This window comes from Nanorana parkeri, unplaced genomic scaffold (genome assembly GCF_000935625.1).
Source record: "Nanorana parkeri isolate BGI_ZX_2015 unplaced genomic scaffold, ASM93562v1 scaffold566, whole genome shotgun sequence".
NCBI classification, from domain to species: domain Eukaryota; kingdom Metazoa; phylum Chordata; class Amphibia; order Anura; family Dicroglossidae; genus Nanorana; species Nanorana parkeri.
Genome location: NW_017306834.1, coordinates 22,786 through 33,553, shown reverse-complemented (window position 1 = coordinate 33,553; position 10,768 = coordinate 22,786). Strand labels below are relative to the sequence as shown.

At 44.8% G+C, this 10,768-nt stretch overlaps 1 protein-coding gene across 1 annotated transcript in view; it reads right to left on the bottom strand.

Moving 5' to 3' along the window:
- Window positions 1-3,612, bottom strand: part of FAM83A (family with sequence similarity 83 member A) — a 38,430-nt gene extending 34,818 nt beyond the window's left edge. Inside the window, exon 1 of the mRNA XM_018562227.1 lies at window positions 3,119-3,612. Within this exon, the coding sequence (XP_018417729.1) occupies window positions 3,119-3,598 (480 nt within the window). The 5' untranslated portion in view covers window positions 3,599-3,612. The remainder of the gene's footprint in view (window positions 1-3,118) is intronic.
- Window positions 3,613-10,768: the final 7,156 nt, after the last annotated feature.

Genomic DNA, 10,768 nt, shown 5'->3' with positions numbered 1-10,768 from the left:
AGAAAATATGTCTTTAAAAATCAAGCTCTCAAGATATTTAAAAAGGGAAGAATGAGTTGAGCCATGCATAATTCACCATGGAGGATCCTGATGAGACATCTAATTAATCTGTTCATCCAACATGTTTCCAGGAACCAAGTCTACTTTTTCCAAGGATACATGTGCAGCTCGGAGCTGATGTTCCCATGTTGTTAGTGGAAACTACCGGAATAATATATATAAAAGTCTGCACTAAATGGAATAAGATTAATTATACTCGCGTGTGTTAAAGAACAACGACAGAATTTTTTAAAAAAATGAACCCTTCCATTGGGGCTACCCCCACACTGCAGCGGTTAACTGCTCGTTTTTCCTCTAGGGGTGAAAATAAACCCGATCCTCAGTCCTGTAGCAATCACCTCTGACCTCTCTCCCCATCCGCCCCGACAGTGGCAAGTGCCTCGGCATCTTCACGTCTAATAGACCTTTAATTGGGATTACATGTGCAGTTGGTGGAATTCTATCTGGAAGTACGGAGATCACTTTAAATCAAGTGACTTGGATTGCACACTTTTCTTCAATTCAAAGGCTTTGCAGGATGTTGGACTGTTTGACACTTTATGATTGCACTGATGGTGTGCGGTTTTGTGCACTTTTTAATTTTTTTTTTACAAAAAACTTTTTATATTTGCACTGATATAAATTTGCACTTTACTTACAAATTTGCGTTTTTCGGTATCTAGGACGAGTATCGCTATTTATCTTTCGGTACTCGCCGATACCAAGTACAGATACCCGTACTTCCGCTAGCATAGAGCCGGCTTCCCAGTCAATCAGGTAGCCAGGCGGCGTGTCCTTACACACTACCCGGCTTCCTGATTGGCCGGGAAACCGGCTCCATGTTCCCTCGCGGCGCTGCCAGTCAGAGGAAATCTCGCTCTGCCCGGAAGTTCTGGTATCAGCGGTAAGTATCAGAACATTTGGGCGAATACGAGTACTCACCCAAATATTGGTATCGGCACTGATACCAATACTAGTATCGGTATTATAATACAAATAATAAATATTTAATAAATACTATGTTCATCTGCAATATTTACTGTACATTATGCTTTATGTACACAACAAAATATCCCTTTTCCCTCTGTGCTTTGTGTCTATTGTACTGTATTTTTTGTTTGTAAGCAGATGTAAACTGTAACCGGATGACCTTTAGTTTGTCCTGATGGTGACAACGGTGGACAATACCTGTGCAACGTGTGTCATCACAGCCACTTCCACTCTCCACCGGGGGTACGTGTAATGAGTGACAACACTGCAGCATATTTGGAGACCGTTGTCACCCTATAACAGGGAACTGTATTGCAGATTTACAAATAATCCATTTCATCAAAGCTGCAGATCAGAGGCGTAACTAGAACCTTCAGGGCCCCTGTGCAAGAAACCATGAAGGCCCCCCCCAACCACCATGGCACCGCATGGTTAACAGGAAGGCTGCCGAGGTCCCCAGCAAGCGTGGGACCTCAGGCAGCCTCTTGTTTAAAATATTAGTGCCGATGTTCTGTCAAGAACGCTGACCTTGTATCTGCACTTACGTACAGATGGGATTTACGAGGAAACCGGCATTTATTTACAAAGTATTCATTTATAATGGTTAATTGTGACCGTTAATAATATACCGTCCATGGCAGGAAATGACGGATGGAATATTATTAACGGTCACAATTAACGATTTAAACAAAATACTTTGTGAATAAATCCCGGTTCCCTCAATAATACTGGTCTGTGCGCAAGCGTAGATGCTGAGGTCGGCAAATTCAACCACGTCGTCGTTCTCGACAGAACACCGGTATCTGCGCTTCATATCGGGGCATTTTCACGAGTATGCCCAGTATAGGCACTGACTGGTGTATCCCTACTTAAAAACATAATGCATTGCTGGGACTTGTAGTCCTACATAGTTGGAGCTATTCTGCATTGCTGTATAAGGATTATGCCAGTGCTGCAGATTTAGAAAGATTACAACTTTTGAAAATGTTTTAACATGTTACAGCTTTTATGAGATTTTAGTGTTTGGCTTTAAATATATTTTAATACAGGGGGTGGACAAATTAACATGGAATTCAGGAGCCAGGCCGTCCAACCCAGAAGCCAGCAGGATTTTTTTTTTAGGGGCCAGCTCCATTGACAGCTAGAGAAAACTTCATAAGGTAGACGGCAGCTGTAGGGAGCATTGGCGACCTGGCTCCTGGGACATAATACGCATGTATCGTGCAGTATTGTGTGTTTTTAAAGGCTGCCCAACAGCAAATCCCTATTAGGTGTTTCACTCTTATATGACATAATGAATGAACAATGAACCGTGTATATAAAATGCACACAAACATGTATAAGGCACTTGCATGTGCGTATGTGTGAAAGGAACCAAAAGCAAATGAAATATGACAGCACTCTAAGCTAAAGTAAATCCAATTACTAAAATCTCATATAAACTTTAACATATCAATATAATTTCTTACTTTATATTCAACATTTTTAAATCTGAAGCTTTCAATAAAATAATACCTAGTGATCATGCCATGAAGGTCCTTGTTCAAGTACTTCTTGTTACAGGGTGACAACACCTTTGTCCTCAATTGTCCCTTTGTCCTAATTCTTCTTCTATGTTGTCACTCTGTCCCACTGGTTTCTGATGGGGACTACAAGTGGCAGTTTAAACACATATGACATAGACATGGTGCACTGTTATCGCCTCCTTAGAAGTAATATGCGGCCATCAATGTAGTGGCTGCAAAGAGGTTGCAGGAAATCAGAAGTGCTAAGATGCAACAAAGGGTGAACTTTCTTAACTGTTCATGATACACAGCGATTCAGCATATTGGATGCCCTTCATTTAGGATGTACCAGTACTTTTATTAATAATGCAAATGTATTGCCATAGGGTTATAGGCTTTAGACAAAATAGCCCCATGTATGAAGGATAATTTTGGGTTCTCCAGCTGTTGGGGTACTACAAGTCCCTGCATACACTGCCAGTCATCATGAAAGGACTTGTATGTGCTCCACAGAGAAGGCAAACTGGCTGTGACATACCCAGCACTCCAACTATCATTATTATATACAAAGTATATGGTCATACCTGGCTTGTTCGGTGTATACTCCTCCGAATGGTCTCCCTGATGTTGGCCTTGTCAGACTGGAAGTAGACAGTGGCGCTGGACTTGTCCTTTAGATACGGCTTGTCCTCTGCACTCCAATTGTGCAGCGGCGTTGTGGGATCACTAGCGTCAGAATTAATGGGGTAGAAGCTTTCCGATTTATGCTCATGGTTCCCATTCTGCACAGACCCATTTTCACCCTCGTTGTAACTTTCATTGGTATAGAACGGCTCTTTAACATTGTCCACAATAAACTGGACCTCCGTCTTTGAGAAAAAGTCTACCTCACCTTCCTCCGCCAGAACTTTTTGGTAGGATTCCGTTCCGCCGTCCAGGAGAGAGTCCGTGGCCAAGCGGGCACTCTCATTGTAGCTATAGTCTGCCTTGCCCAATCTGGCCCATCTATTTTTGGCCTCTTCAATCCTTTTCCTGATTTTCCCAAACGTTTTTGACCTGTTCATGTTGAGATACAGAGATCCTCTTGACTATTCAAACAGTTAGATTGATGATGAACCTGTTTGGTGGTCATCAACTTGTGAATGTTTTTGTTCTATGTTGTGTCAGGCAGTCGGTTATCTTTCTCCGATATCAGATGGAAAGGTAGAGCTCTGCAGCTACATGTTCATCAGATTGTTCAGTTAACCTGAAAAGCAGCGTGAAAGTGCTTCGTGAAAATGCAGCAAAACTGGAATCCGAGGGGAAGTGAAAGCTGTATAACCTAGCTTATCTAAGGAGAGACACGCCTTACCTGTAAGCCATACCTATGGTTCAGCAACTCCCCTGATGGATCTGTCATTCAGTGTCATGTCCCTCATGCTTCACACAGTAATCTGACATGTCAGAGGAGCAGATAATTGTACCGGTAGGAGTAGATAGACGAGCTGGCTAAAGGCAATTTAAAAATAGATTCAGCTTAGTTAGTTGTGGGGATTAAGACATTTTCAACAATTATGATTCAACAAGGCAAAGACTGATGTACAACGTTCAGGAACCCAAACAGACCAAGTGGCATGAATCTTTCCTTGTTCTGAGAGCTGTAGATGGATTGATGAAATCGGATTGGTTTCTATGCATTACAATTGTCTGCACATTAATATTATTATATTTTAAAAAAAGACAAACGTTGCATTCAGCTTTAAGACCCCATTCACACTGAGCTACATCAGAAAAAGCGCTTTTTCAGGGCTGATTTAAGCTGAGCAACTTTGAGAGACATTGAGCTACATTGAGCTACAGTGCACATATTGTCACGCTACGCAGCGCTACTTTTGGCATGGACTTCGTAGCTGCTACATTGGGCTGCATCCAATCAAAAGCGGTATGATGTGACATCATTCCTCTTCTTGTTTCCTGCTTATATTTCTTTGTTGTAAATGTTTTTATTGAATTTTCAGAAATGAAACATGCATAAACGATGTTACAGTGTCAGGCTTCAGTCATGTAGATGTACATCAAAACAAACATCTGTCCGGCCTTCTGGTCGGGAGAAACAGTATGGGGAAGAAAGAGGCAACGAGCAGCACATACAAGTGTTCACAGACTATAAATGTCGAGCAGGTGTGATCTTCTTAATGACTAGGGTCACACATAACAAGGAAGATGCAGTGGTGAGGCGCCTGTGAGTGAGATTGCTTTGAGTGAACTTTAAGGCCGCGTAGGCGCCGAGTCGTGCGCCCTGTGCCGTACCTATTTGCAAATGTGTCCATGACACCTAAAAGTCGGGATAGGGGGAGCTTGTTGTGCGAAGAGTAGAGTTGTCTGTTTATTGTGCATTTGTGTGCCGCTGTGCAAATTTGATTCCACGATTCGTCGGTCAGTGTGATGTCAAGCGCGTGTTCCCATTTGGTGCGTAGTTTGAGTGAGTGGGGAGCGGTACCAACCCGAAGCTGGCTATACAGCCAGGAGATCAGGTGTCTTGTTGGGCCGTTTCCTGAGCAGGTCCTCTCGAATGGGGTTAAGGCCCTAGAATGGGAATGACGGGTCTCCGTGGATGTCAGAAAGTGCCGTATTTGAAAGTATACCCACCAGGGGAGCGAGCCGCGTCTCGTGAGGTCTGATAGCTCACTTTTGGAGAGGAAAGTGTGGGATTTAAAAAAGTGGTGCGCTCTGATAGGAGGGTCTTGGGCCCAGTAGGACGTAAAGTCCCTGGTGACACCCGGAGGAAAGTCCCTGTTGTGTGTCAGAGGTTCCATGGGGCTGTGAAGAGAGGTAAGAGTATTGAGGCGTCGTGTCGCGGAGAAGATGCTGAGCGTGGCTCCTATGAACGGGTGATCTCTCAGCATGGGGGGCCAGAGTGCTTCCCTGAGCCATATCAGAGAAGACAGGGGTGTTCCAGATATTGTCTCCTCCAGGGATACCCATAACTTGGAAGTGGCGTGTATGTGCCAGTGCAGCACTCTGGTAAGGTGGGTCGCTTTGTAATAGGTATACATGTCAGGGATATCAAGGCCGCCATTCAATTTCGGGGTTTTAAGTAGGGACCAAGACAGGCGTGGACGTTTGTCGTTCCAAACAAAGGATGAGAACATTGAGTCTAAGTGTCGAAAGAAGGAGCGCGGTAGTTTAATGGGTATGGTCTGAAAGAGGTATAAGAGTTTGGGGAGTACATTCATCTTCAGTAGGGCCGCGCGACCAAACCATGAAATGGTGTGCGTTCGCCAGGTTTTAAGATCGCTATGGATGGAGTCTCGTAGGGTCGCGTAGTTCGTGTCATAGAGGAGGGACAAGTCCGAGGTCAGTTTGATGCCTAGGTACTGCAGGTGGGTGGGGCGCCATGCAAAAGGGAAGGACGTTTGGAGGCGGAGTGTAGTAGTGTGGGGTAGGTTGAGTGGCATGATCTCTGATTTAGCAAAGTTTATTTTAAGATTGGATAGTGAGCTATATGAATCTAATAGAGACATTAGGCTCGGCAATGAGGATAGGGGGCTGGAGAGAAAGAAGAGCAAGTCGTCTGCGTATGCCATTGTTTTGTGTTCCACCTCCCCTATCTTGATGCCGTTTATGGAAGTATCTGCTTGAACCAATCTGATAAACGGTTCCAGGGTCAATACAAAGAGCGTGGGTGAGAGCGGGCAGCCCTGGCGGGTCCCATTTGTGATTGGGAAGCTGTCTGATAGGCAGCCCATCGTCCTCACCCTGGCCCTAGGGCACGAATATATAGCTCCTATCCAATGTAGCATACGGTCTGGCAGTCCTATATGGCGGAGGACCTGAAACATAAAGTCCCACGACACCCTGTCGAACGCCTTCTCCGCGTCCGTAGACAGCACCAGTGTCTCTAGTTTCTGCTGCTGTGTCCAAAGAATGAGATTGAGGGCTCTCAAGGTGCTGCCTGCTTATATTTCTGTGCAAAATGACACTTCTGTAGTGCGACGTAGCACGACAATGTTGCGCAATGTCGCTCAAATTCATGCGACATTGAGCTACACCATTGAAGTCTATTGGATCAAATCATACAAAATCTGCTGAAAAATAGGTCATGTTCAAGCGACAAGCTACAGGCGACATTGAGCTGTGAGATGTGAACAGCTCCATTGAAATGCATTGGACAAGCGACATTGAGCTGTGAGATGTGAACAGCTCCATTGAAATGCATTGGACAAGCGACATTGAGCTGATGTTTGAGCTATTTTTGAGCTGAAATCGCTATAGAAATCGCTCAGTGTGAATGGGGTCTAAAGGCCATCACCGGGCAAGCCAACAAACTAGTCTTGTAGTTAGGCTACCCTCATACTGCAAAGGTTAAGTGCTCGTTTTGTCTAGGGAACTGGTGTATAATCAGGGCCGGATTTACTCTCCCTGCCGCCCCCAAGGCCAGGTTCCGCAATACGCCCCCCCATCAATGTAGAATGGCGGCAGGGTTAGTTTAATTTTTTTTTACTTTTTATCAGTTTTACTTTTTTTATTTAATTATTTCTTCTTATTTTTTTAATTTTTATGTATTTTATTTTTTTTATCAATTTCATTTTTTTGTTTTTTATTTATCTTATTTACTTTTTTATAATTTATTTTATCTTATTATTGTTTATTGTTTATTTTCTTATTTTTTTATAATTTGTTTCTTATTATTTTTTACTTTTTAATCACCTTTTTATTTTTTTATTTCATTATTTCATATTATTATTTTTTAAATTTTTATTTATTTAATTTTTTTTTAAATCAATTGATTTTTTCCCCCCACCTTTTTATTTTTTTATTTCATTATTTCATATTATTATTTTTTACATTTTTATTTATTTAATTTTTTTTTTAAATCAATTGATTTTTTCCCCCCACCTAACTTTTGCTCTTACTATTGCTATCACACAGGAGATAACAAGCCCCTGTGTGATAGCAATTGGCGGTGACAGGTTCTCTTTATTGACCCTGTCACCTCCAATACAGGAGTTCTAGCACTGTGCTGGAACTCCTGTGACAGGTGAGAGAGGAAGAGCACAGCTCTCCCCTCTCACTGTCTACACGGAGCGGCAGGGTTAGTTTTCACCCTGCCGCTCTGCTACCTGCGATGAGGAGAGACTCGGTGGCGGAGCCCGGAGGACGGAACCAGAGGAGAGAGGTAAGTGCAGGGGGGAGCGGAGGGGAGGGGAGAACGGACCGGCCGGCTGCAGACTTTTTACATGTCATCTCGGCGACATCGGCGAGATGACATGTAAACGAACAATCGGCTTCCTCATTGCGGGCGCCTGCGTCCGACGCCCACAACTTCCCCACAGGGACACCGCTGCCGCCCTCTGCGCCTTGAGGGAAATCCGGGCCTGTGTATAATACTTTTACTTAGCTTCTGCTGGCTCCCTCTGGGCTGCTGGACTGGTCCCAGCAGTCTCTTCAATCCTTTGCTCTGGTGGACTATGGACCACTGACATCATCACATCTAATACAGGTCCCATAGACTTGCATTAGACATGAGGGCGCCGAGAGACATTCCACCAGTCAGAGCGGAGGGGGATAAGAGGAAAGCACCAACCACTGGTAAGAGGGGCAGGGCCGAATTTACTCTCTCTACTGCCCCAAGGCCAGGTTCCTCAATGCGCCCACCTACCCACCAACACCCCCCCCCCATAGAGAATAGCAGACCTGCAGGCTGCATACAAGTGATCTCAGCGACATTGCTAAATGTAAAAAACAACTACCCGCCTGGCGCCCAGAACTGCATGTCTTGGGAATCGGGAGATAGGAATTCCACACCCCTGCTGCCCCTCTACTCCCTGCTGCCCCAAGGCCGGGCCTTGGTTGGCTTTGCGGGAAATCCGGCCCTGGAGAGGGGATGAGGTAAGGAAAATAACTTTACTCTGATCCCCTAGGCCAGTGGTGGCAAACCTTGGCACTCCAGCTGTTTTGGAACTACAAGTCCCATGAGGCATTGGATGGCTCTGACAGCCACAGACATAACTCCCAGAGGCAGATGCATGTTGGGATTTGTAGTTTTGGCACAGCTGGAGTGCCAAGGTTCGCCACCACTGCCCTAGGCATAAACAAGCAATTATCCCTTGGTTTTTTGGTTTGCCCGAAGATATGCTTTAAATCTCAATGGGATAGTATTAAATCTTAATTGAATTGTATTTGTTAATATAATGCAGTCAGGTTGCAAATACGGTATTAAATATGCTGCTCTTTTACTTTTCTCATAGCAGCTAAGTGCTATAGCAAGGGTTAAAATACCCTGTGTTGGCAACACATAGGAGGATTGGACCACGGCTCTCTCATGAACAATTTAGTTGTTTGCCTCTCCACATGGACGGACTGGTACCCACTGCGCAGTACTCCCTATACCTAAGCAGCAGTGCTGATTGGAGCATTGTTCAAAGAAGCGTATTGGATATCTGGAGACTATGCTACTGCTTTGCGTATGAGACCAGCGGTCCGACTCTCCTATATGCTGCAAGCACAGGGTATTTTAACCCTTGCTGCCGCAAATTGCTGCTAAAAATAAAGAACAGATCCTATTTATTACTGTATGTGCACAGGGCCGGATTTACTCTCCCTGCCTGCCGCCCCAAGGCCAGGTCCTGTGATGCGCCCACCCCCCGTGATTACGATGATCGAGCGGCAGGCGTGGAGGAGAGCAGAGCCGCTGTCCTCCTGTGTTTCAGGATGGCAGCGGCTCCTCCGCCGTCCATTTTTTTTTCGGATCCCCGCTGCCTCCGCCCATACAAGCGGGGGAGAGCAGCGGGGATCCGCATCGCTATGGTGGTAGTTCCGCCACTAGTACATTATATGGCCAAAGTATGTACACCCCCCTTAAATGATTGAGTTCAGGTGTTTCCAGTGAAGGGTGATGTTAATGCCACAGCATACAAAGACATTTTAGGCAATTATCCTTCCATCTTTGTGTTTGATGAAGGTCCTTTCCTGTTCCAGTATGGCTGTGCCTCTGTGCACCAAGCCAGCTCTATAAAGACATGGTATGATGTGTTTGGTGTAGAGGAACTTGAGTGGCCTACACACAGCCCTGACCTCAACCCTACTGAATACCTTTGAGATGAATTTAAAGAGCAAAGGTTGGCCCTACTTTCCAGTCCCCTTCTCCTCCGCCATTCTCTATTATTTTTCCAGTCTTATCTTTCATTTTCTATATGTATGTCTTCTCTGTTGGGTTTGTCCTGTTCTCTCGTATCTTAAACTGACATTTAATCCATGGATCGCTGGTTGCTGCAGGTGGTGCGTATGGACATTTTGGGATGATGGGCGCTATTGTGCCCATCTGCCCTCCCGCCCGTGTGCCCTGCTTGACGTGGCTTCTGACCTTTACCAAATGGTCTAACAGGACCCGTGCATGCTTTACAACATGCCTACTGCCATTTCATATTTGGTTTGGTCAGAACCGTTATGTTTTCTGCCTGCTTAGTTTGTGTTCTTGCTTTACAATATGGATCCCTAATGTCTAATGCTGGGATGGACACCTTATCAATATTTACCTGTACTATCTTTGGTGTGTTTGATAACTTTGTTTATTCTTTGTAAAAAAAAACAATGATATCTTTGTAAAGAAAAACATTGTTTGAAAAACATTGACCTGACTCTACCCTCCCAGAAACACGGCTTTGTCACTGATGAGGTTTTTAGGCCCTTAGGAGCTGCAGTCTTCCACAGAATTCAGCTATATTTAGCTATAGCTCATCTCACTGATATCACATGGGAAACCTCAGAAAAGGGCATAATAGGAATTAGAGGGAATTGGCAGTCCCTTTTTTCTTTTTGAAGAAGATTATATATACCCTGTTTCCCCGAAAATAAGACCTACCCCGAAAATAAGACCTAGTACTACTTTTGGGAATTGCTAAAATATAAGACCTACCCCGAAAATAAGACCTAGTTGTGACCATTCCCAGGGCCAGTGGTGGCATAAGGGAGAACTTGAAGAGCCGCAGGAGAGGCAGGAGAGAATCAGCGGTGCCAACGAAGCCAGTGCTAGAGGAAGCGAGGGGGCACTGGAGAAAGCAGAGCCGCATAAGCCGATGCCTCCTCTATAGCGCCGGCTCCTGTCACAGGCGGAGCGATACCAAATGCACTCCGCCTGTGAGGAATCGATAGTAAAAGTGCGCTTCGCTCATTCTGGCCAGCGACTGGTTAGCAAATTGCTCTTGGAAAGGTACGGCACCCCTGATTGCCCTGATCACCATATTTTTGAATAT